Genomic DNA, 26,076 nt, shown 5'->3' on the forward strand with positions numbered 1-26,076 from the left:
GGTATCTCAGGTAGGGGGGAGTGAGGCCTACGAGGGTTTTATAAATAACCATCAACCAGTGGGTCTTGCGATGGGTATACAGAGATGACAGTTTACAGAGGAGTATAGAACGCAGTGATGTGTCCTATGAGGAGCATTGGTGGCAAATCTGATGGCCGAATGGTAAAGAACATCTGGCCACTCAAGAGCACCCTTACCTGACGATCTATAAATTACGTCTCCATAATATAGCATGAGTCGGCTGGTCATCTGAATCAGAGTTTGGCAGCTGGGGTGAAATAGGAACGATTACGATAGAGGAAACCAATTCTAGATTTAACCTTAGCTTTAGAATGGCTTTAGAAGCTTCTGATAGGCTAATTGACATCATTTGAGTCAATTGGAGGTGTACCTGTGAATGTATTCAAGGCCTATCTTCAAACTCAGTGTCCCCTTGCTTGACACAATGGGAAAATCAAAAGAAATCAGCCAAGACCTCAGAAAAACAATTGTAGACCTCCACAAGTCTGGTTCATCCTTGGGAGCAATTTCCAAACGCCTGAAGGTACCACGTTCATCTGTACAAACAATAGTACGCAGTATACTTGCATACTATTGTTTGTACAGATGAATGTGGTAACTTCACCATGGGACCACGCAGCCGTCATACCGCTCAGGAAGGAGACGCGTTCTGTCTTCTAGAGATGAACGTACATTGGTGCGAAAAGTGCAAATCAATCCCGGAACAACAGCAAAGGACCTTGTGGAGATGCTGGAGGAAACAGGTACAAAAGACTACGGTTTGCAACTGCACATGGGGATAAAGATCATACTTTTTGGAGAAATATCATCTTGTCTGATGAAACAAAAATAGAATTGTTAGGCCATAATGACCATCGTTATGTTTGGAGGAAAAAGGGGGAGGCTTGCATGCCAAAGAACACCATCCCAACTGTGAAGCACGGGAGTGGCAGCATCATGTTGCACTTCACAAAATAGATGGCTTCATGAGACAGGAAAATTAAGTGGATATATTGAAGCAACATCTCAAGACATCAGTCAGGAAGTTAAAGCTTGGTCGCAGATGGGTTTTCCAAATGGACAATGACTCCAAGCATACTTCCAAAGTTGTGGCAAAATGGCTTAGGGACAACAAAGTCAAGCTATTGGAGTGGCCATCACATTTGTGGGCAGAACAGAAAAAGCATGTGCGAGCAAGGAGACCTACAAACCTGACTCTGACGCTGAAATAAATAATTCTCTCCACTATTATTCTGACATTTCACATTTTTAAAATAAAGTGAAGATCCTAACTGAGCTAAAACAGGGAATGTTTACTAGGATTAAATGTCAGGAATTGTGAAAACCTGAGTTTAAATGTATTTAATTACGGTGTATGTAAGCTTCCGACATCAACTGTTTTTATGTGATTCAAATATGGCCTTCAACATGACAATCAGTGTGACAACAAAATGTATACTGCAGGCTTAGTTTAGGCCTATGCCTACATTATCCTGTTGCTATTCAAGTGCTGACTGCAATGCAAGTTGGCACATGTTTGGTTTGCTGGGTAATTGCAGCCTCTTCTGCATCAAATTACTGGCAGGAAAACACCCCCTTAACAATAGGGCCAAGCCTACCCTCCACCGCCATATCTCATTTCATCAATCTGCTCCTCTGCAATCTACTGTATCACCATGGATGTTTCACAGGAACAAGTTTCTATGACCAGGCACCCTAATCTCCTTCAGCACCTTAATAAGAGAAAAGCAACCGACATGCCAGTACCGTATCAACAGACATTTCGTCTCGACATTGAGAAAACTTTGAGGGCTCTTCATGTTGTTGGCACGGTGTTGAAAGTGAACCTAAACAGGTGAGTGTGTGTATCTATGCTAGGCTACTGCAACAATAGATGTCTTCAGGTGGTAGTAAGCTGTTGTTGGCTACATTGTAGCCTAAAACACGGTAAAGTGTATGGCAATGTATTGTTTCACCAGTTATATACTGCTATATAAACTATTTGGGGATTATCGCTCAGTAGCCTACCCAAATTTTGCCTGTTCTGCGAACATACATTTTTAGGTTGTAGGGAGGTTCAGAGAATTTTTTATATGGTTCCCTAAATGTTTTCCTGAGAGGCTTTGTTAACATTCAGATAACTGAAATTCTAGGTTACTTGAAGGTATTCAATAAGTTATGATAACATGTTTCAATAAAACTGCTATCTTAATTTGGGTTAACTGTTTTGAACTACGAGCACAGATAGCTCCAAAGCTGTTCATTTTAGTCTATTCAAACAGACCCTAATTTCAAAGAAAACAAGCACTTATTAAGATCACCCACTTAACAATATAGAGGATAGATATAGTCTTGTTGATGCTGAGAACAGAGTGTATATGCTTTAAATCAAATTCTTACAACATTCTTTATACTTCACTAATGTTTTCTGGTGTTTTTTATGGAAAGTTGTCTTAATGTTCTGAGAAGATTACTTTAAATAGAACAATGAGGAAACATGCAGAAAAACCTATGCTGAAGTACTGGAAGTCCCACAGAAAAATGTTATTTCTTGATGTCCTCTGAACAATTTGAGAACAGTACCTTAAATAGAACCATGAGGGAAGCTGTAGGAAATGTTATGGGAAGGTTGTATCCAAAATAACCATAGGACAACCACGCTCTGACCAAGCTTAAAGAAACATGCGGCAAGATGACAAGATGGAGCCGACAGAGAGGGTCGCCTCGCTTCTAGTCCTTAGGAACCTATGCAGTATTTTGTTTATTTATGTATTATTTCTTACATTGTTAGGCCAGAAAATTTGATGTGTTATTACATACAGCTGGGAAGAACTATTGGATATCAGAGCGATGTCAACTTACCAACCCCACGACCAGGAATACGACTTTCCCGAAGTGGATCCTTTGTTCGCATCACCACCCAGGGCATATGATCTGATCCCAGATGTCGACCCAAAACAATGTCGCCTCCAGAAGAGGTAGCCGGAGCAGCCTCATGGTCAGACTTCGGAGTTGTGCACACCACCCACTGCTTCCGAATATATTACTCGCCAATATCCAGTCTCTAGATAACAAGGTAGACGAAATTAGGGCAAGGGTTGCTTTCCAGAGAGACACATGGAATTGTAACATACTCTGTTTCACGGAAACATGGCTCTCCCGGGGTATGTTGTCAGAGTCGGTACAGCCATCAGGATTCTTTATGCGTAACGCCGACAGGAATATCTCTCTGGGAAGAGGAATGGTGAGAGTGTAGTTTTCATGATTAACGACTCATGGTGTAATCATAATAACATACAGGAACTCAAGTCCTTTTGTTCACCTGACCTAGAATTCCTCACAATCAAATGCCGACCATATTATCTCCCAAGAGAATTCTTGTTGGTTATTGTCACAGCCGTGTATATCCCCCCTCAAGCCGATACCAGGATGGCCCTCAAGGAACTTCACTGGACTCTATGCAAACTGGAAACCATATATCCTGAGGCTGCATTTATTGTAGCTGGGGATTATAACAAAGCAAATTTGAGAACAAGGCTACCTAAACTCTATCAGCATATTGATTGTTGCACTCGTGCGGGCAATACACTGGATCACGGCTACTCTAACTTCCGCAATGCATACAAGGCCCCCCCCCCCCCCTCCCTTCGGACACGACTCCATTTATCTTCATCCTATAGATAGAAACAGGATGTACCCGTGACGAGAACTATTCAACGCTGGTCTGGCCAATCGGAATCCACGCTTCAAGATTGTTCTGATCATGCAGAAAGGGAAATGTTCCCAGGAAGCCTCAGAGAATAATATTGATTTATAAGCTGATTCTGTGAGTGAGTTTATAAGGAAGTGCATTGGAGATCTTGTACCCACTGTGACTATTAAAACCTACCCTAACCAGAAACTGTGGGTAGATGGCAGCATTCGCACAAAACTGAAAGAGCGAACCACAGCATTTAACCATGGAAAGATGACTGTGAATATGGCCGAATACAAACAGTGTAGTTATTCCCTTCGCAAGGCAATCTAACAGGCGAAATGTCAGTATAGGGACAAAGTGAATTTAATGGCTCAGACACGAGACTTATGTGACAGGGTCTACACACAATCCTGGACTACAAATAGAAAACCAGCTAAGTCACGGACACCAACGTCTTTCTTCCAGACAAACTAAACACATTCTTTGCCTGCTTTGAGGATAATACAGTGCCAACGACCCCTACCAAGGACTGCAGGCCCTCCCTCTTCTTCTCCATGGCCAACGTGAGTAAGACGTTAAAACGTGTTCACCCTCGCAAGACTGCCGGCCCAGATGACATCCCTAGCTGCGTCCTCCGAGCATGCGCAGACCAGCTGGCTGGTATATTTACTGACATATTCCATCTCTCCCTATCCCAGTCCGTTTTCCCCACATGCTTCAAGATGGCCACCATTGTTTCTGTACCCAAGAAGTTAAACGTAACTGAACTAAATGACTATAGCACTCACTTCTGTCATCATGAAGTGCTTTGAGAGACTAGTCAAGGATCATATCACCTCCACCTTACCTGCCACCCTTGACCAACTTCAATTTGCATACCGCCCCAATAGGTCTACAGACAATGCAATCGCCATCACACGGCACACTGCCCTATCCCATCTGAACAAGAGGAATATCTATGTAAGAATGCTATTCATTGACTACAGCTCAGCATTCAACACCATAATACCCTCCAAGCTCATTAATAAACTTGAGGCCCTAGTTCTCAACCTCGCCCTGCGCAATTGGATCCTGGACTACCTGACGGGCCGCCCCCAAGTGGTGAAGGTAGGAAACAACATCTCCACTTCGCTGGTTGTTAGATTACGTGTTAGATATTACTGCACTGTCGGAACTAGAAGCATAAGTATTTCGCTACACTCGCGATAACATCTGCTAACCATGTGCATGTGACCAATAACATTTTATTTTATTTTGATTTGAACATATGGTTCTCAGAATATTATGCACTAGCTGGATAGTTTGTCACAGGTTTGGAGGCGCACAGTACTGAATTGCTTTATTTCTTTAAGTGAATTGATTCTAATAATTTAATAGCGTTATAATCTTATTCCACTTGTAGTTCCTGCAGTGATAATATGTTTTTAAAAGGCGGATTACATCCACTGACTATTTTGTTGTCATTTTACTTCTTGGATATTCCAACTGCAGAAGGATTTGGATGATCATGCCCCAAAATTGGGCTGAAATAACTGTTTGTGAATGGCATTTGTATTCAGAGGAGGAGTCAGACCTCTTGTTCTCAACAGACTCTCCTTTTTATCATTAAAAGCTGTCAATTCATATTACTCCATTGCAACTGAATTCAATGGGTTATAAGCAGTTATTATGGCCTATGATTTCCAAGTTAACATGATACAAAAAAGTGGTAAGCCCAACACAAATCGCCAACCTGGAGAATTAAACATATTGTGGGACTATCTTGACTACGACTGCAGTTAGTTTATCAGACTCTCCACATGGTATGATTGCACAGCAGATACAGATGGTTTCACAGCATTGGTGTGTAACAACTTCAAATTCTTGTTAAGAACTTCTCTTTTTGCTATTGTTTAGAGTAGCCTAGGCTCTGTTGTTCGGGGCAAATACTGTCTTGTCTCATTACGCACACCTGGTTCCCATTCCCCCTGATTAGTATGTTATATATGTGCCCTCTGTTCCCCATTGTCCTGGTTGATTATTGTCCCATGTCCGTTCGTCTTGTGCTCTGCTGAATCCGCTTTCATGCCACGTGGTTTGTGCAGTTGTTATTATGGGTTTCTTTTGTTTGGGTTACATCCCTACGTTATATATACAGTACGTGTTTGTTTTGGGCTTCGTCCAAATACTTTGACACATAAGTACAATCCTTTTTGCCAGTATTCTTGTGTAGGTTGACAGTCCAGTATTTCTCCCTCTTTGGTACGTTACTCATGTAGAAGACATCATACCTCTCTGATTACTTTAGCAATGTAACTTTAGAACTAGCACTGCCACCTCTTGCTTCTGGAAATAGGGGATAATGAACTGCACTCACGGATGGTGCTCTACTGCAGTATAGGTATGTCCTCTTGTGTTTACTCTGTTATTGCTATAGATTTGTATAAGAAAAGTATCAGGATGTGATGTGTAACTGTCAAATGTATTTATTGTTCCCCAAGGAGTGCCCCTCCTAGCTCCAAGTACTTCTCTGTGCAATGTAGTCCCAGAGTGCAGTACAGGATCACCCCACCCCCACCAGAGAGTCGGACCCTCCCCACCACTCTCAATGGTAATACAATGCTTCTTATCACCATGGACACTGCCAGCGAAGTGGGAAATGATAGCAAGGTAAATAAAGTAGGCCACTCCCACAGCCATGATAGCTACACTCTTAGGGGAAAAAAGTGCTATCTAGAACCCAAAGGGGTTATTTGGCTGTCCCCGAAGGGGAACCCTTTGAAGAACCATTTTTGGTTCAAGGTAGATCCTTATTGGGTTCCATTTAGAACCCTTTCCCCAGAGAGTTCTATATGGAACCCAAAAGAGTTCTACCTTGAAACAAAAGGGTTCTCCTAAGGCGACCCTGGAACCCTTTTTTCTAAGAGTGTACCTTGATCTTGTTCATAGAATCCTGAGGTGAATATTTCCACTTGGGACTGAACACGCTACAGTGAATTATGTTAATAAGAAAAACAAATCAAGTATTTGCTGCTCCTACGCCTCTTAAGAGTGGCGTGCAAACCACCCTGAAATAATGCAAATGTGGCACTCTCAACCTGATACCAGAGAGATGTCAAACTGTGGAAAGTGATGTGGTTAACCACAGTGCCAGTTCTATTGATAAGGAATTGAAGGACACCTTTTGTCAGTTCCAGAATGGGCCAGTTGTTTAGAAATTATGTACTGTACATATCTGTACATGAATATATCATAGAAGACCCCATCAAAACACAACCACTGCTTAGTCACCAGTGTTCTAGATGTTTAACTTTGTAAATGTTGTCCTTTGTTGTGCAGTTATCGGTCATGTATTATGGAGAGAAGACGGAGGTGTTAGGGAAAGCTGTCGTTCACCTCACCGCTGTTGGTATGTTGTGTTATGCTTAGGACAGGAGAGCACACCCACATAAACTACCACCCTCCCCCACCTTCAAAGCATACCTTTATGAATGTCATTTGTACATTTTGATATTTCACTTGAGACCCCAAAGCAGCTCATGAGCTTCAGTGACACCCAGGGCCTCTCTGTCTTGTAGAGATTTCTCTGGATGTAGATGCTGATCGAGATGGCCAGGTGGAGAGGAACAACCCCAACAAGGTGGGTTATGTCTGCTGGGTCCGTCCAGGCAGGTCTCTTTCAGCTCAGAGGTCACTATCTTTGTTTCTTAACACAGCAGGGTACATAAGGAGACGTTCTAACATGGATAGGCATGTCAGAAGACTAGTGTTCATGCTGTTTTCCAAAACACAAAGGAAGATTGCCAAGGCACTTCTAGCTAATTCTGTCAACTAACACAGGGCACAGCCTTCCACTGATATTAATAGGTACATCAAAATACTGTTCATACTATATTCCTGGAAGTGGGAACATTTTTTGATGGTTGTGTTTTTCAGATGTAAATCTAATCTAACCTCATGGAAACACATTGGGAAAAGCTCATTCGGCAGGGCGGTGTTAGTTCTTGTTTTGAAAGCCAGTGTTTATCTCTCTGCAGGGATCGTGGATGTGGGGGCCTAATGGCCATGGTGCCATCCTACTGGTCAACTGTGACTCAGAACACACCTATGGGAAGAGGCGGGACAGTGAGTGTGCTGAGGTCACGAGAGTCTCAGGTATATAACAACAGCCAAGTCATCCTGGCCCACTGAGCTGACCGGCTGACAGTGCTGCAGGCATTGCAATAAATCAACATTTTAAAGGCTGCAGGTCTGTGTTTTGTGTGTAGTCAGCAGAGAGGAGCAGTAGGGATGTGTGTATTTGTGTTAGCTAAACACAAACTGCCTGAGCTAGGGGTGTGTCTGGTGTGGTTTGATGGTTCCTTCACAACCACTATCCTTCTAGGATAAGTAGTTGTATTACACATTGTCATACCTATGTGTTTTTTAACCTTTATATAACTAGGCAAATCAGTTAAGAACACATTTTTATCTACAATGACGGCCTACCAAATCCTGGGAGCCACATTGAGATGAGGTCACATTGATTATGACATTGATGGGTTAACACTTGATGCACAATAATGTCAGTATTTATGAAATGTCAGATCTGAAAGACATGTCCCCAATGGTGCTGCGGACCAGTGGCCCTGCCAAGCTCCCAGAGGGCTACAAGCTGACCATGCACATCTCCCAGGGGGATGCAGAGAGTGTCAGGGTCTTCAGAACCAGGTCCACAGCAGGCATGCACCAAACACTGAGTGAGTCAAGGACATTTTGTCCAGTCAGATCTTTTATGTGTACTTGTGGCTGTCCATGCATGTATAATGTGTATACAATAGGATTTTAATGCTGCGTATGCATATAAATGGAGATACATTTGATCCTCATTATAAAAAATGATTTACTGCTGCAGAAAACCTGTTCTACAAGAGCTTTGTGAAGGACTACCCGCTGGTGCTGGGCAGTGAGGATTTGTCCAAGGAGGTCCCGTACCTCGGGGGAAACGCTGAGATGAATTTCTACGTTGAGGGCCTGAGATTCCCTGACAAAGACTTTGAGGGCCTCATCAGCATCAGCCTCAGCCTGCTGGAGCCCAGCTCTCAGGTACATTGAAACTACTGTTCGTGGTTTAAAACTTCAAAGGGTATATACTGTACCTCTGTCGTGGAATCTACCATTCATGTTTTTGTTCCGTTATTTTGCCAGGGCTTCCCTGAGACACCTATCTTTACAGACAGGGTGATGTTCCGTGTGGCTCCCTGGATCATGACACCCAACACACTCAACCCTGTGGAGGTCTTTGTCTGCAGGTGAGAGATGATGATGATTGATGTTTGTTGTTGTTGATGGAAATTGATGTTGATGGAAATAATGATGATGCTGTCTGTAAACGTACTCAGACAACTGTTTCTGTGCATTTGGTTACCCAGCACATCTGATAACTACCAGTTCCTAAAGGGAATGAGGAGGCTGGTGGAGAACAGTGGGTACAAGCTGAAGGTTTGTCATGAGTACATGAACAGAGGAGACCGCTGGATGCAGGTAAGCAGTGAGATTCAGCTCCTAGTCTTTCATGTAGCTTTGCTCATTTGACCGTTTTCCAATTCCAACTTGCTTACAACACAATATATTGTCAGTCTTGATTCAGTTCCTAGCATATCATGCAGTTTTGTGCATTTGAACTTTTTTCAATTCCAACCTTTTTTTTTAAACACCATTTATTTCACATCCTTTTACATCAATGTAAATCATTGTCAGTCTTGTCTCTCGGTTTTAAATAAAAGAAATCAGAACATAGACCAGTGTCTTTTTTTCTAACTGCATGAAAAATATAGAAATATAATAGACATGTAAAGAAGGTTTCTCTCTCAGGATGAGATAGAGTTTGGCTACATTGACTCTCCTCACCAACGTTTCCCTGTTGTGCTGGACTCCCCCCGAGACGGAAAACTACAGGATTTCCCTTATGATGTGCTACTGGTAAGAAAAGGCATTCACCACACCTGCAGTTAAAATGTTCTTATTTCCATACTGTGAGGGATGTGGTGGAACTCTTTCTCAACCTCTCTCTGCCTGGTGCCCTCAGGGCCCAGACTTTGGCTATGTGACAAGGACAGCATATAATGTGGAAGTGAGCAGCTTGGATTCGTTTGGTAACCTGGAAGTTAGCCCTCCAGTTATTGTAAATGGAAAAATCTACCCTCTGGGCAGGATCATAATTGGAGTGGCTTTCCCCACGTGAGTGGAACTTGCTTCAGTGGAAGAGTCTGGTTTTTAGATACCAATATTTGCCTTTATTCCAAAGTTGATTGACTTATTAAATAAAATCTCTTGCTAATGATTCATGAATATTTAGAACAAAGATATGGCTGTGAGCAGTGGTGATAAGGATGTTTAACTTTTCAGGGCAACCAAGGGCCGCAACATGACAAAAGTAGTGCAAGACTTCCTTTGGGCACAGAAAGTCCAGGAGCCCATTGCACTGTTCTCTGATTGGCTTCTGGTTGGGCATGTGGATGAATTCATGACTTTTGTCCCAGCTCCTGACAAAAAGGTAAAACAATATTGTCAAGGAAAGTATAGTTAACCGCTCTATTAGAACATGTCAGTAAAAACACTGTTCTTTAACAGAGTAGAAATGACGGCGAGCAAAGAATTGTTAATGCCTTCCATTTGCACAAAGTATTTAGACATGACGCAGGCTGTGGCTGCCATGTGGTTTATGTGATAATGTAAAGCTGTCAGGAAGTTAAGTGAAAAGCGCACAGCCAATGTTGTCTTTGTCCTCTGTTTCTCTGTGTAGGGATTCCGGCTGCTGCTCGCCAGCCCCGACGCAGGCTACAAACTTTTCAGGGGCTTACAGAACAACGGGCATGGACAAGCCAAAATGTTTGACGGTAGGATTTCAGTTAAGGGTCTAATTTCAGTGTGTATCACCATAGTTACAACTGTATCAGTGGAGGCTCCTCAGAAGATGGTGTAGCGGTATTTATTAGAGAGGGGTAAAGAATGATTTTGTTCGGGCGCCAGGCAGGTATTAACCATGCCGAAAGGAAAAGAGTAGAATAGAGAGATGTACCACTACCAGACCCACACACATCAGCAGAAGAGACTGCCTAGAGTGTAGCCTGTTTACCAGATAGCCAGTGGAGAGAAACAAAGAATACACACCATATAAAACCCACATCACAGCACAGGGGTAACCCCAACAAGAATACCTCATACAATAATAATAATACTAATAATGGCAGAGCAATTTAACAGCAACTTCATACAAGAAAGAACCCAGTCATCAACAGAGGATTTGCAATAAGTATTATCGTCCAGTGGAGGAGTGCAGAGGGTATGACTGTGGGGGGTGTTCATAGACACAACAAAGGCCTTAAAAATGTCCACAATCTTCTCGGCCACATGTCATTAGTACACCTCAATACAGTTCACATAACAATGTATAACTTGCAAGCAACCTCCCTTTTAACTAAAATGTCCACCCAAATACTTCTGGCAGGGCAATAATGCTCTAATGAACTTCAATGGGAAGTGCATTGGAAAAATAGAGAGTCTGTTGCAGGGTAAAGCACTGGAACGATGGAGGGAAGAGAAAAAGAGAACAAGTGAGATCTTAGCTGTGGTCTTCAGGTGTGCCGGTGTGCTCTCTGACTGTCCGATGGTTTGTTGGTTTGTATGTTAAAGCTTCGCAACAATGTTGCTACTAATCCATGCGATCCATAACGGGCGCGGTCCCAAACGAAAACAACCACGACCTAGAACGATTACACCGATGATTGAGTTAAATACTTTATAAACTACACACGCTGAAAACAAACAAAACTTCTGCAGCACAGCCCACACAATCAAACTGTCGCGCCACCCAAGAGCTCCTCCCCAAAGAGCTGAATGAGCTCTCTTTATTTCCTCCTTCCTTACTGCTCATGCGCTCTTAAAGTGGCAGTGCACGGTGAAGGCTCCGTGAAGATTTCGCCACACTCCTCCCCCCCATGAAAAAACAACGCCTGTAGAAACAGAGAGGATGCAGGCTTTGACAGGTTTGTGTTCCTGCTACACAAAACCAGGGAAGTCCTCATCATCAGAGTCCTCCACGAAGAGGTCCTGCAGGTCTTGCTTTGCCTGCGATCCAGCTCTTCTGCCGTAGGGTAGCAGGGCTTTAGGTCAACAACATGCACCGTCCTGACATCTTCCCCAGTGTCCTCCAAACAGACCAAGTAGTTCACTGGTCCCAACTGCTGCACTACACGGTATGGACCTTTCCATCTCGAAGCTAGCTTGGCAGTGAACTTCTTAGACGCCTTTGACAGATGATGTGAACGTACCCAGAGACGAGACTTGGGTCGGAAAAACACATCTCGTCTATGTTTGTCATAGTTTCTCAGCTGTTGTTGTTTGGCTTTGGTTTTGCTGGCCTCCACTCTGGCTAGCAAGGTGTGGTGGTGTTGTAGGGCATCAAACGCTGGGCAGTCAGGTGAAACATTGGAACTTTGCAAGACTCTGTCCATCGGACCTTTTAGTGGTCTTCCCAGGTGGAGTTCGGCGGGAGTGACCCCAGAAGTCTCCTGCACGGCAGAGTTCAGTGCGAAATTCAGGGAGATGCTGATCCCATCTTGTGTGCTGATCCCCCACGAATGAAGCAATCATCCCCTTCAGGGTTTAGTTTACCCTCTCGGTCAGGTTGGTCTGAGGATGATAGGCTGTGGTCAACTTGGCAATTACACCCCAGTAGGTACAGAGCTCTTTGTAGATTCCTGATATGAACTGCAGACCTCGGTCAGAGAGGATTTGGTCTGGAATCCCGAATCTGGTAAAGACCTCCCTTCTCAGAATTAGAGCAATGGCTGATGCAGTGGCTTTGCGGAGGGGAAACAACTCCACCCAGTGTGTGTAGTAGTCCACTACCACCAACAAAAAATCATTCCGTGTCCCCCGGCTGGGAGGAAAAGGTCCCATGAGGTCAATTCCCAACATTTCAATTGGATGGTTCATCACGGTCTGCTGCATTTTCCCGGTCTGCCAATGTCTGGTTTGTATTTCTGGCAGACTTCACACTGCTGTACAAACTTCCAGGTATCAACCCACATGCCTGGCCAGTAAACCACCTCTTGTAGTCTTCGATAAGTTTTAAAAACTCCAAGATGGCCACTCATGGGATTGGCATGATAAGCTTGGATTATCTGGTCACTCAATGTAGAGGGAATGAAGACGTGATAATGGGTACTGTGTATTCCATCTCCTCTTGGAGTATTTCGATACACTTTATCCTGAATTATGCTATACGTATCATTGAAGCGACTCTTGGAGTCTTCTTCAGACAGACTCTTGTGGATCGCCATGATGGCAGCATCCTTCTGCTGTGCTCTCCATACACTCTAATCATCCAGAGGAAAAGAATCATCCAGACATTTAGCGGTAGTATAAGTACTGCACAAGGGAGGACAAACATTGGCAGTCTCTATAATCCGAGAAAGGGCATCTGGTACAACGTTCAGTTTTCCTTTGCGATACTCAATGATGAAGTCAAACTTCTGCAGTCTGATAGACCAGCGAATAAGACAGCTGTTGGTCTTGCCTGATGCCAGAACCCACTGCAGAGCAACATGGTCTGTGACAACGGTGAAGATCTTTGCCTCCAAGTAGTAGCTCCATTTCTCCAAAGCCCAGACCACAGCGGGGCACTCCCTTTCAGTCATTGAATAATTCCTCTCGGCTGAATTAAGGGTGCGACTTGCATAGGCAAGAACTTCTTCTGTTCCAAGTCCTGTTTGTTGAGCCAAGACTGCTCCAAGTCCTGTTTGACTTGCATCCGTGTACACAATGAAATGAGCATTCAGGTTAGGATGTCCAAGCACTGGAGGAGTAATTAGACTGTTTTTGAGTGCTTCAAATGCACTTTGGCATGCAGGGTTCCATTGGAATTTCACCTCTTTCTTAAGGTGGTTGAGGGGTTTGGCTACCTTTGAAAAGTCAGGCACAAACCTGTGGTACCATCCAGCCATACCCAGAAACCGCTTAACAGCATTGAGGGATGTGGGAATTGGGAATTCCTGCACGGCTGCAACTTTGGCTGGATCTGCATGGATACCTTCAGCATTAACCACATGACCAAGGAACTTGAGTTCTGGCAGACAGAAACGACACTTCTTCAAGTTCAAGGTCAAACCTGCAGCCTTTAGTCTGTCGAAGACGGACTGTATGTCTTGCAGATGATCTGCGAAAGAGGAGGAATAGATTATGATGTCATCCAGATACACAAGACAATTTCTACCCCTCAGATCTCCCAGGACAGTCTCCATCAACCTTTGGAAGGTTGCTGGAGCATTCTTCAAACCAAAAGGCATGACGTTGAAGGAGTACAAACCAGCAGGGGTGACAAAGGCAGTCTTATCCTGACTAGCGGGATCCATTGACACCTGCCAATAGCCACTGTTCAGATCCAGATTACTAAAGATGGATGCTCCTGCCAGAGATTCCAGTATGTCATTTATGTTTGGTAGAGGGTAGGCATTGCTTTCTGTTATGGCATTCGGCTTCCTGTAGTCCACACAGAATCGATATCCACCATCTTTCTTAGGAATCAGGACAACCGGAGAAGCCGACCCGGAAAAAGAAGGTTCCACAATTCCATTCTCCAACATGCTTTTGAGCTGTTCATTGAGAATTGCCAGTTTGGCGGGGGACAGCCTGTAAGGACGCTGCTTAATGGGGGCCTCATGCCGGGTATAGATTTTGTGTTTGAAGACAGTTGTACGGCCGAGTGTAAGAGTACAGACCTCACTGTTCAAGTCCAACATCTGGGAGAGCTGCCACCTTTCATCATCCGACAGACATGCCTGTTCCACTGTTTGTTTGATGTAGAAATCAGCATCAGGTTTGCTTTTGCTCTCGGATAGAAGGGGGGGTACGGCGGTAATCAGGGTGATAGTTGGGTTCTCAGATAGAAGGGGGGGTACGGCGGTAATCAGGGTGATAGTTGGGTTCTCAGATAGAAGGGGGGGTACGGCGGTAATCAGGGTGATAGTTGGGTTCTCAGATAGGAGGGGGGGGGGGGGGTACGGCGGTAATCAGGGTGATAGTTGGGTTCTCAGATAGAAGGGGGGATACGGCGGTAATCAGGGTGATAGTTGGGTTCTCAGAAGGGGGGGTACGGCGGTAATCAGGGTGATAGTAGGGTTCTCGGATAGAAGGGGGGTACGGCTGTAATCAGGGTGATAGTTGGGTTCTCAGACTTCACAGGTGGAACATGTTTTTGTCTTTGTCTCTTTATATTTTCTCTGTCTCTGACTTGACCTTGTCCGGACTCTGCATAATGTAGCAGGCTCCAACCTGAAATCAGTGCATTACCAGGTTGAAATGAATGAGGCTGAGAATAGTCAGAGTGCAGCCGATAGGAGGGTTCGGACATCGAGATGGTCAGTCCACTGAAGAACAGGAAGTCTAGGCCAAGGACTACAGCAAATGCAAGGCTTGAATCTGCAAGAATAGCCACAGGAAGGTTAATAGTCTCACCATGCAGTTTTATTATTATACTAATCCAGCACAAGGGGGTGGTAGGTTCTCCATTGGCCATGTACAATGGTCCCTCCTCCCATGTTCATAGCTCCTCATGAGGTGTTCTGCCACAGGGCCTCTTGCATCAGGGTGTAAGATGCCCCTGTGTCGATTGTGGCCTTCCCTCTCCAGTTCCTAACAGTCAGAGGAACCAATAGTTGTTGCGGAATAGGAATAAGACCGCTAGCTGTGCTGTCTAAAGGCTTCATGGTGGGCATTAAGGCTGACCCAATTGTATGCAAGCCACCACGCCTGTCTAGACTTTCAGTCTTCGGTCCTTTCTGACCTTTTCCTGAATCCTGATGCTGGACATAGAGTGGGCAAGAATCTGGAGGATGTTGGACTTTACACCTCCAACACATAACTGGACTTTTGTCCTGGATCTTGGGTACACATATCTGAGACGGTTTAGCCCCAGGAGAGTTATGGGTATACTGGGATGAGGGAACAGGGTTTTTTAGTTTGGAGGTGGTGCTTCCAGTCCTTCTCCAACTGAGTCCCAAGACGCACCAGATCATCCACGTTCTGCACACGTTCTCAAAGTTGACTAGCAAGGCGGGGAACCATGTTCTTAAGAAGGAGTTTGACCCTCTCCTGCTCAGTAATGTCAGCCTTCCATCTCCTATATAGAACTCGATAGGAGAAGGCAAAGTCCCGTATTGGCTCTGCTTCACCCTGGACTCTGTTATGAACACGTTCCGCCAGTTCATCCCCATAGTCCTCTGAGAGGAAGGCTAAGAGGAATATTTTTTGAAACTCCTCCCAGGTTGACACATGTTCACGGGCTATCTCCCACCAGTATCTTGCTGTACCATGGAGAACACTGCGGAGGGTAGCAAAAACCTCCAAGTCAGTGAGGGGCCGGACAGAAAGAAAATCTTTACACTTAGATAAGAAAAACAGTGGATCAACTTCATCTTCTGGGCTGCCAAAAGTGGGGAAAAGTAGTTTGATAGGGAGGGAGCGCTCTAGAGGAGGCATGACAGTGGCAGCGGGAGTTCTGTTGTTTAACAGTATCTTCAGACGGGTTTTTGTAGTACTACATGTTCCTATTCCATTACTGGCCAAGCCAGTGGCAGAGGTAAAACCTGAGGGAGGTGCAGAAGATTTGTCCAGAAGGGAAAAGCACTGCATTACCTCATGGTGCAGCTCTTCCAGTTGAAGATATGTGGCCTTCTGTGCTTTTTCCATCTCATTAACGGTGTCCTTTTGAGTCTGTTCAATCAAACATCGTAATTCCCCTGTGAGAGAGTTCTTCATGTCCTCCATAACTTCCTTCAGATAAGAACACACTCCCTTCACAACAGAGGCTGACTCCTCTGCTCTCTGTTTTTGTTCGTCCTCAAGATAGTCATAATCTATGATGATGGTTAGTTTCCATTTGTGTTTTGAACCGGTGCAGTTTTCCTTGAATATCCTGCTTCAGAGAATCTTTTAAATACTTCTGTCCTTGAACAATTTGTTGTTGGTTTTCTTCCATTTGACAGGGAAGGTAATCCAACCTACCGCTGCACATCTGTCTGATGAGCCTCCACACATTCACTGAGTTTGCGAATGGCATTCTCCTGCATTGTCAAACTATGATTGGTGTGTGTCCATTGATGTTCCATTTGTCCAGTGATCACAGTGACACCTCTCCCAGTCTCTCTGGACAGGGTAACAGGAAGAGGTTGAGGGGAGGGTAATGGTGGAGATGTTATAGGTGAGCCAGAAGCCTGGGGATTAGGGGCAGTGCTATCCAACTCCATTAGTTCATCGAGTCCTTCCACAATGAAAGAATCCCGAACATGATTACCATCAGGTGTGTCCACATTGACACAGTATGGGGTTCCAACAAAATACATGATTCAACCTTGTGTGGATGGTGTCATGAGTGTTTCTCTTCAAGTCCCTGTTTGGGTGACAATTCTGTAGCGGTATTTATTAGAGGGGTAAAGAATGATTTTGTTCGGGCGCCAGTCAGGTATTAACCATGCCGAAAGGAAAAGAGTAGAATACAGAGAGTACCACTACCAGACCCACACACATCAGCAGAAGAGACTGCCTAGAGTGTAGCCTGTTTACCAGATAGCCAGTGGAGAGAAAAAAAGAATACACACCATATAAAACCCACATCACAGCACAGGGGTAACCCCAACAAGAATACCTCATACAATAATAATAATACTAATAATGGCAGAGCAATTTAACAGCAACTTCATACAAGAAAGAACCCAGTTATCAACAGAGGATTTGCAATATGTATTATCGTCCAGTGGAGGAGTGCAGAGGGGATGACTGTGGGGGGTGTTCATAGACACAACAAAGGCCTTAAAAATGTCCACAATCTTCTCGGCCACATGTCATTAGTACACCTCAATACAGTTCACATAACAATGCATAACTTGCAAGCAACCTCCCTTTTAACTCAAATGTCCACCCAAATACTTCTGGCAGGGCAATAATAGTCCAGCTCTAATGAACTTCAAAGTGCATTGGAAAAATAGAGAGTCTGTTGCAGGGTAAAGCACTGGAACGATGGAGGGAAGAGAAAAAGAGAACAAGTGAGATCTTAGCTGTGGTCTTCAGGTGTGCAGGTGTGCTGTCTGACTGTCCGATGGTTTGTTGGTTTGTATGTTAAAGCTTCGCAACAATGTTGCTACTAATCCATGTGATCAATAACGGGCGCGGCCCCAAACGAAAACAACCACGACCTAGAGCGATTACACCGATGATTGAGTTTAATACTTTATAAACTACACACGCTGAAAACAAACAAAACTTCTGCAGCACAGCCCACACAATCAAACTGTCACGCCACCCAAGAGCTCCTCCTCAAAGAGCTGAATGAGCTCTCTTTATTTCCTCCTTCCTTAATGCTCATGCGCTCTTAAAGTGGCAGTGCACGGTGAAGGCTCCGTGCAGATTTCGCCACAATGGAGGACCATCCTCAGTGAATTCCATAAAAACTCTCTTCTTCAATAAGAACAACAGTTTTCAGCTGTGCTAACATAATTGCAAAATGGTTTTCTAATGATCAGTTGGCCTTTTAAAATGATCAACTTGGATTAGCTAACACAACGTGCCATTGGAACACAGGAGTGATGGTTGCTGATAATGGACCCCTGTACAGCTATTCCATAAAGAAATCGGACGTTTCCAAGTACAATAGTAATTTACAACATTTACAACAATGTCTACACCGTATTTCTGATCAATTTGATGTTATTTTAATGGACAAAAAAAATGTGATGAAGCCTGGATTTGAACCAGGGACTGCAGTGATACCTCTTGCACTGAGATGCAGTGCCTTAGACCGCAGCTCCACTCGGGAACCCAAAATTTGATTTGATTTGTATGTGATCAGAGGTGTATTCATTCTGTTGAAAAGCTTTACTGAAACGTAATGAAACGGGAATAAACATACCTGAATTTGTCTAATATAAACTCTTGTTTGCAACTGTTGGACTAATGATTACACCCTAGATCAGCTAGATTCAGGCAGTATTGAAAGTGCCAATGTCTGTCACCTTGATTACTCACAAAATTCTCTTTACCTGTGCATCTACGTTCATAGGCAAAGTTGTAACAACCTCGTTGGGTATAGGGAATGTTTGAGTATCAAGTAGCCTTAACCTATCAATGTTACATTGAGCTGGGTGAATGGAATACATAATACTGTGTGTGTTACTAATTAACACCCACTTCCTTCTCGATTCTAACAGGTCTTGGAGCAGAAGAAGAGATTACAGTAGATGAGATATTGAGTGATGACAAACTCAGAGCAGAAAACAACTATGTCCAGGTGAGGGAAACTAAACGCCAGATGAAGTAGTTACTCAGAGAGGCTAGCAGAGCATTGCAGTGCTTGGTCAAATAACCATGTAGATGTTGTGACTGCTGCCGTCCCACAGAGCTGTATAGACTGGAACAGGGATGTCCTTAAGAGGGAGCTGGGTTTAGACGACGATGATATCATTGATCTGCCCATCCTTTTCCATGTGATGGAGGAGAACAGGGCAGTGGCCTATTACCCAGACATGGTGAGCAGACGCAAGTTCTACACTAGAACACCTACAAACCAAAAGTACTTCCTATTTTATTTGTTATACATTTTACATTACATAATGGCAAAACTCAAAAATGCTGCCAAATCATTTTAGACATTTTGTGATGATTTTCTACATGTGAGTAGGAAGTATGCTCAAATCATCTACTACCCAAGTAGCGCAAGAAGCAAATCCTAATTGAGGCATATGTCTCTACCTCCAGGTGAACATGGTTGTGTTGGGGAAGAACCTGGGCATCCCTAAACCATTTGGGCCCAAGGTGGATGGCCGCTGTGCCCTGGAGGCAGAGATGACCTCCCTCATGGAGGGCCTGGGACTCAGCTGCACATACATTGATGACTTTGCCTCCTACCACAAACTGCTGGGAGAGGTTCACTGTGGCTCTAACGTTCGCAGGGAACCCTTCTCCTTCAAGTGGTGGAACCTGGAGATGTGAGGGATTTGGGGCAAGGCATGGTTGTAGTTAGAAAGAGGGAATAAGGCTTGACGTAAACAGCAGCAACATTCGCCAGCAGCAGTCATCTTCAAACAACAACAGTAGTCCTTGTACTGTATTACCCCTTTGTCTTTATTAAACATGTATTTGCCTTTTTTTTTACAAAAGGATGAAAAGCTATATTTATAAACAAGACTTTCCAACTTAAACAAGGGCTTGAGCGGAATATCAACGAGAACAGAAATACAATCATCTGAATTAAGCACATTGTAGGCTGAATCTGTTGTTTGGATTGGCTGAGTGCTCAATCCAAGTGTCTTGCATTTACATGTACAAACACAGGTACAGATGAACAGGACCACAGAGAAATGTGTAAGTATAATCTGGAGCCACCAGAGGGTGTGATCCAACTATTCAAGCATTTCTGAAAACTTGTGAGTTTTAATACATTTATTTTAAGCTTTGAGATGAAAATTGTGTTTGATATATTTTGAGTTTTAGTGCCTGGAATACACACTGACTCCAAAGGCTCTCTTAAGCTGATGAAAGGTTACTTTCTCATCTTTCCAATCACATTTCAATTAATAGTTTTTGTTGAATCATAATCTTCAGAATGGTGTTTAATAATAAATAGTAGTATTTTGATGTAGTGTTCCTTACTTACACAGAGATCCTTTAGATTCAACTGAAAGATTTCCAAAGGAGTGTAAAAGGTTTATGCATTAATGCCACAACTGACAAAGTGCAACTAAATTCCATATTGGTTCTTGTTAATTTAATTGAAATAAAAAGTAATGGAAACTATGCCTTCATATCAGGTCTTTTCATTATATAAATCTGAGATGAGGGAAAATGTCTCTAATCAGGAAATGTAAAACATTACAACAAGATACAAAGGTTCCATTCATTGAGATCAGATGTCTACAAATGAATACATATATCTGTTTAGTTTTACATTCAAACCAGTTGGTGATAGATTCCAGTGGCGATATCCACCATGGGATAGATTCCTTATATGAAAGGGGATACCCTCCTACAAAGCAGCTTACTTAACAATCATTAAAAAGGCCACTTCAAGACTTGTCACAGTGTAATTCTTTTTAAAAACCAAGTCAGATTTTCAAATGATCAGCAATTAATTGAAAATGTAGTGCCGGTTTCCACATCTACACTTGTATCCCCATATTTCTCTATCGAAACTGATGTAAAGAAATAATGACTCTTTATCTGTCTGCTTTTCTAGAGAAGTTTGACTGGTTTGAAGAAACAATCTATTTCCAGCATGGTACTGTACAGTTGACATGGTTTTGCAAGCAGATTTACACCATTCACCATGCATACACATCCAAACACATACTTTAAATCAAACTAGAGGTTTTAAAAAATAAACTGAAGACAGTAGTCACTGGACAATAGCTTGGCTTTGGAGGCTGTGTGCTTTGGTTAGGTCACCTTGGAGGAATGTCTGACTGTGTGGTACTATCTACAGTATGGGACAGTGATGAAGACTGATGAGTAATTTAGTTTGGACACCAGACCTTATCGGTAATTCAATACTTCATGTTTTTTTCCTCAGTTAAAAGGGGCAATCTACGATTGCTACATAGCTTTTTTTTACATTTCAATTAATTATATATACCTATTGATTCTTGAATATTACTTATAAATGCTTCATGCGCTTAGTTCAACTGTCGTACCCCATCAAAACTCAAAACATAAGCGTGTTTTACTCATTAGTTAGTAAACAAGGTAACTGTAAACAAACACTATATAGCCTCAACATGGTTAACCTTTCTGATCTCCCCATCCCGGATCCGGGTTCGTGAATACAGACTCAAGCTCATTACCATAACGCAACGTTAACTATTCATGAAAATCGCAAATGAAATGAAATAAATATGCTAGCTCTCAAGCTTAGCCTTTTGTTAACAACACTGTCATCTCAGATTTTCAAAATATGCTTCTCAACCATTGCAAAACAAGCATTTGTGTAACAGTATTGATGGCTAACGTAGCATTTAGCATTAGCATTCAGCTGGCAACATTTACACAAAAAAACAGAAAAGCATTCAAAAAAAATAATTTACCTTTGAAGAACTTCAGATGTTTTCAATGAGGAGACTCTCAGATAGCAAATGTTCAGTTTTTCCTGAAAGATTATTTGTTTAGGTCAAATCGCTCCGTTTTCTGCGTCACGTTTAGCTATGAAAAAACCCCTGTATCCAGGATTGTGTAAATCTATCAGCAAGCTCATTAGCATAACACAACGTTAACTATTTATGAAAATCGCAAATGAAATGAAATAAATATGCCATCTCTCAAGCTTAGCCTTTTGTAAACAACACTGTCATCTCAGATTTTCAAAATATGCTTCTCAACCATAGGAAAACAATAATTTGTGTAAAAGTAGCTAGCTAGAGTTAGCATTTCGCGTTAGCATTTAGCGTTAGCATTAGCGTTAGCATCAGGCACGCAACATTAACAAAAACATAAAAGCCTTCAAATAAAATCATTTACCTTTGAAGAACTTCTGATGTTTTCAATGAGGATACTCTCAGTTAGATAGCAGATGCTCAGTTTTTCCAAAAAGATTCCTTGTGTATTAGAAATAGCTCCGTTTTATACATCACATTTGGCTACCAAAAAAAATCCATAAATTCAGTCCTCAAAACGCAAACTTTTTTCCAAATTAACTCCATAATATCGACTGAAAACATGGCAAACGTTGCTTAGAATCAATCATCAAGGTGTTTTTCACATATCTCTTCATTGATACATCGTTCTTGGACACATGCTTTCTCCCCTGAATCAAATGGTAAAGTAGAAGCAGCTGGCAATTGCGCACCGAATTCGACGCAGGACACCAGGCGGACACTTGGAAAATGTAGTCTCTTATGGTCAATCTTCCAATGATATGCCTACAAATACGTCACAATGCTGCTAAGACCTTGGGCGAACGACAGAAAGTGTAGGCTCATTCGTTGCGCAATCACAGCCATATAAGGAGAGAATGGAAAACAGAGCTTCAGAAATTCTGCTAATTCCTGGGTGATGCATCATCTTGGTTTCGCCTGTAGAATGAGTTCTGGGGCACTTACAGACAAAATCTTTGCAGATTCTGAAACTTCAGAGTGTTTTCTTTCCAAAACTGTCAAGAATATGCATAGTCGAGCATCTTTTCGTGACAAAATATCGCACTTAAAACGGGAACGTTTTTTATCCAAAAATGAAATAGCGCCCCTAGAGCTCTAACAGGTTAAAAGTATAATTTTGCTATCATGGATGGTCAGTCCTTGCATCCATAGCTCTGTCTAGGAATTTGAGAGTGGTTACTTTTCGCCAACCCCATCACTCAGCTGGTTATCGATACAGTGGCGGGGTAAAGACTTTGTTATTGTTTGAACTGCAGATTACCTCTTTAAATGGCCTGAAATACGTTGACTATACTTATGGAGTCAATAAAATATTGTCCATTCATCAACATAATCTGTCAACTGTAATTGTACAGTTTGTCAGGGGAAAGTTTGTCAGCAGCAGCATGATGATAAAAGTACCTTCTACCAAAAACATGTAACATTTACTAAATATTTCTAGTCAACATCCACCATTACACTCTTAATTGACCATTAATAAAACACAAGGCTTGGTGTGACATCAAAGGATCCGGGACACCAAGAGTAACAAATGTACAGCATCATGGTTGGACGTGAGGTTGATGGGAGCAATAATGTCAGTTCTTCCAACAATGACAACAGGACAACACCCTCTTATCCTCCTCATGCATTCCTCTTTAGCCTAACATAAAACTTCCCCTAATGCATGATCAACGGATCTCCTGCAACACCAATCTGTCTAATGCTTAAGATCCTCCCCTCCCTCCACCTTCGAACCAAAATAAAAACAATGCCATAGAGAGGACAAGGGAGAGTATACTATGAGTTACCACATGAACAGATTTAGGCTTCACAGAGCTCATGGAGCAGAAATATATGCAGGCTAAGTGAGCCAACAGACAACAGCCAGAAGCGATACTGTGTGAGTGGCACTCATTTTGGGAATGGGTGTGGGCTGATCCTCTCCTTCACCCCTCTAGGCATGCTGGGAGTCAGCCACAAAGAGTTGGGATGAGGGAAGGCTGTAAGTGCATGTCCATGGACCTGGCTGTTCAGACTGGACTAGTTTACACCAGGTCTAGCTGTCTGTCCCAGCGACTAGCTCTGCTCCTCCTCTGCATCTGTGGTGGAACACACGTGCGCTTGCTTCATCTCCTGCAGGGGGTGCCTCTTATGGGAATGCTGTGGGAGGAGGAGGGACTGGGGTCAGACACTATCTTTACTGCTACAGATCACACACAAACATCCACATACAGACATGGGTAACACATGGTCAGTAAGCTACATCTACTGAGTTGAGCAACTACAGGTACCTGCTAATGGACATCCATGTACTGATCAATGGGGTGAGGCTAACAGTTCTGGACACAGACACAGAAAGAGAATGACAAGGTTAACAAATACCACAATTACTGAACAACAATGAAGAGGAAAAGTTTAGGGCATTTATACATTTATAAGCAGATTTATAAATGGTTATATATACCTGTATGTAAGCGGAATGAAATCTGTCTTCCAATGTACACAGCTAGTACAGTGAACGAGCAGAGATGTTACAGAGGATCTGATTATTCAATTAGTAAAACCGATCTCACCGATGATGACTTATCCTGTGACCGCTCTGTCTTGTCTCGGCTCTCCGCCTTTTTGAGCTCTTCCCCTTTGCCCCCCTCAGGCTGCCGGGACCGTGCAGGTGCTTTCAGGAAGGGGTAGACAATGGGCCATCATGACAAACAAACTCAACTTTTGGTACCTTATGGCAGTATTGAAAAAAATTCATGAAACAACTCACCTGGAGAGCTGCCCTGGCTGGTGGCACTAGTACTGCTCACACTATCCTCTACCCAGGAGACGTACGCAAATGAGTCTCTCTTGTGTGGTGTTCCAGAAAAGGACAGGCTCTCCTGCAACAAACAAAAGCACAACAGAAATTGTCGGGATCTTTAGCTTTTCGTTCATTTTGAGTGTGTCATTATTATATTGACATGACCTCTATGTGTGCTGTATGCTAGTGATTGACTGTCGAAAAAGAGGGGCACCTACCAGTCCTGTGTCGTACTCTTCGATGCCCTCGTTATCGTGTTCCTCCACCACGCTGGCGAAGCTGCTGGCGTTGGACGAGGAGCGGGACAGATCCTGGGCCTCAGGGATAGAAGGGGCCCTGCAACACATGGCCAAACTACACACCAGGGTTACTCTGACGACTCTAGCGCGCACACACGCACACACACACACACACACACACACACACACACACACACACACACACACACACACACACACACACACACACACACACACACACACACACACACACACACACACACACACAAACATTCTTCAGCATGGGCTTGACAGCACTATTAAGTACTGTCTATTCACCTGTTCTTTGTTGTGGGCATCTCTGGTGAGCTCTGATTAGATGAGTTCTCTGATTTGGGGTCCTGGGAGATGTGTCCACTGTCTGGAGTCCTCTGTGTGCTGGGGGACACTTCCCGACTGAGATAGGAGGGGATAGAGAGGTATCAGGATGGGCTCATAGACATTACTGCTAATCAGTGGAGGCTCCTCAGAGGAGGAAGTGGAGGACCATCCTCTTCCATGTATTTCATAAAAATAAAAATGATAAAACACTGAAAAGTTATGCTTTTTAGATTAAACTACACTACATATATTCACATCACCAAATAATTGATTAAAACACAATGTTTTGCAATGAAGGTTTACAGTACTGTGTAAGGTAGCACCATGGTGTAGCCATACGACAGCTAGCTTCCGTCATCCTCTTGGTACATTGACTTCAATAGAACACCTAGGAAGGAGGCTCTTGGTTCTCACCCCCTTCCATAGACTTACACAGTAATTAGGACATCCTCCAACCTATCAGAGCTCTTGCAGCATGAACTGACATGTTGTCCAACCAATCAAAGGATCAGACAAGGAATCTAGTACTGAAAGCATAAGCTACAGCTAGCTAGCACTGCAGTACATAAAATGTGGTGAGTAGTTGACTCAAAGAGAGAGAAAGACAATAGTTTAACAGTTTTGAACAAATGCATTTCTTCAAAAATGAAGGAGAAGCAAGAGAGAGAGAGAGAGACTTTTTTTTCACTTTCACTTACTTAGCTAGCAAATGCCGGTGGCCAGTTTAGTTACTCAAACACCCGGCTCAAACAAAGGGATGCTATGTTAGCTAGCTGGCTATGACTATCCAACACAACACTTGAACTCTTCCAAGTCAAGGTAAGGTTGTCAAGGTTT

At 43.2% G+C, this 26,076-nt stretch overlaps 2 protein-coding genes across 8 annotated transcripts in view; one reads left to right on the top strand and one right to left on the bottom strand.

The window, feature by feature from the left end:
• The first annotated feature begins 1,632 nt into the window (after nucleotides 1–1,632).
• On the top strand, nucleotides 1,633–23,476 carry LOC110494469 (protein-arginine deiminase type-2). 2 transcript variants are annotated; one of them, XM_021569560.2, is made up of 17 exons: nucleotides 1,633–1,855; nucleotides 6,178–6,346; nucleotides 7,016–7,085; nucleotides 7,255–7,316; nucleotides 7,714–7,831; nucleotides 8,263–8,415; nucleotides 8,571–8,761; nucleotides 8,864–8,967; nucleotides 9,088–9,199; nucleotides 9,530–9,637; nucleotides 9,744–9,895; nucleotides 10,064–10,211; nucleotides 10,461–10,554; nucleotides 18,922–19,001; nucleotides 19,111–19,239; nucleotides 19,469–21,486; nucleotides 22,958–23,476. In XM_021569560.2, the coding sequence occupies exons 1-16, from the start codon at nucleotides 1,677–1,679 to the stop codon at nucleotides 19,700–19,702; spliced, it is 2,103 nt and encodes a 700-aa protein (XP_021425235.2). In that variant the 5' UTR covers nucleotides 1,633–1,676; the 3' UTR covers nucleotides 19,703–21,486; nucleotides 22,958–23,476. The 2 variants fall into 2 exon arrangements, with proteins under 2 accessions (XP_021425235.2, XP_021425236.1); XM_021569561.2 differs by lacking the exon at nucleotides 1,633–1,855 and adding an exon at nucleotides 5,245–6,077.
• Nucleotides 23,477–23,859: 383 nt separating this feature from the next.
• LOC110494467 (rap1 GTPase-activating protein 1) overlaps nucleotides 23,860–26,076 on the bottom strand; it is a 130,669-nt gene continuing 128,452 nt past the window's right edge. For all 6 annotated transcript variants that reach the window (XM_036950527.1, XM_036950530.1, XM_036950526.1 and 3 more), the window contains 5 exons: nucleotides 25,198–25,314; nucleotides 24,859–24,994; nucleotides 24,608–24,719; nucleotides 24,411–24,511; nucleotides 23,860–23,997 (listed from right to left, as the gene is read on the bottom strand). In XM_036950527.1, the coding sequence (XP_036806422.1) occupies nucleotides 23,914–23,997; nucleotides 24,411–24,511; nucleotides 24,608–24,719; nucleotides 24,859–24,994; nucleotides 25,198–25,314 (550 nt within the window). In that variant the 3' untranslated portion in view covers nucleotides 23,860–23,913. The remainder of the gene's footprint in view (nucleotides 23,998–24,410; nucleotides 24,512–24,607; nucleotides 24,720–24,858; nucleotides 24,995–25,197; nucleotides 25,315–26,076) is intronic.

This window comes from Oncorhynchus mykiss, chromosome 17 (assembly GCF_013265735.2).
Source record: "Oncorhynchus mykiss isolate Arlee chromosome 17, USDA_OmykA_1.1, whole genome shotgun sequence".
Classification (NCBI taxonomy): Eukaryota; Metazoa; Chordata; class Actinopteri; order Salmoniformes; family Salmonidae; genus Oncorhynchus; species Oncorhynchus mykiss.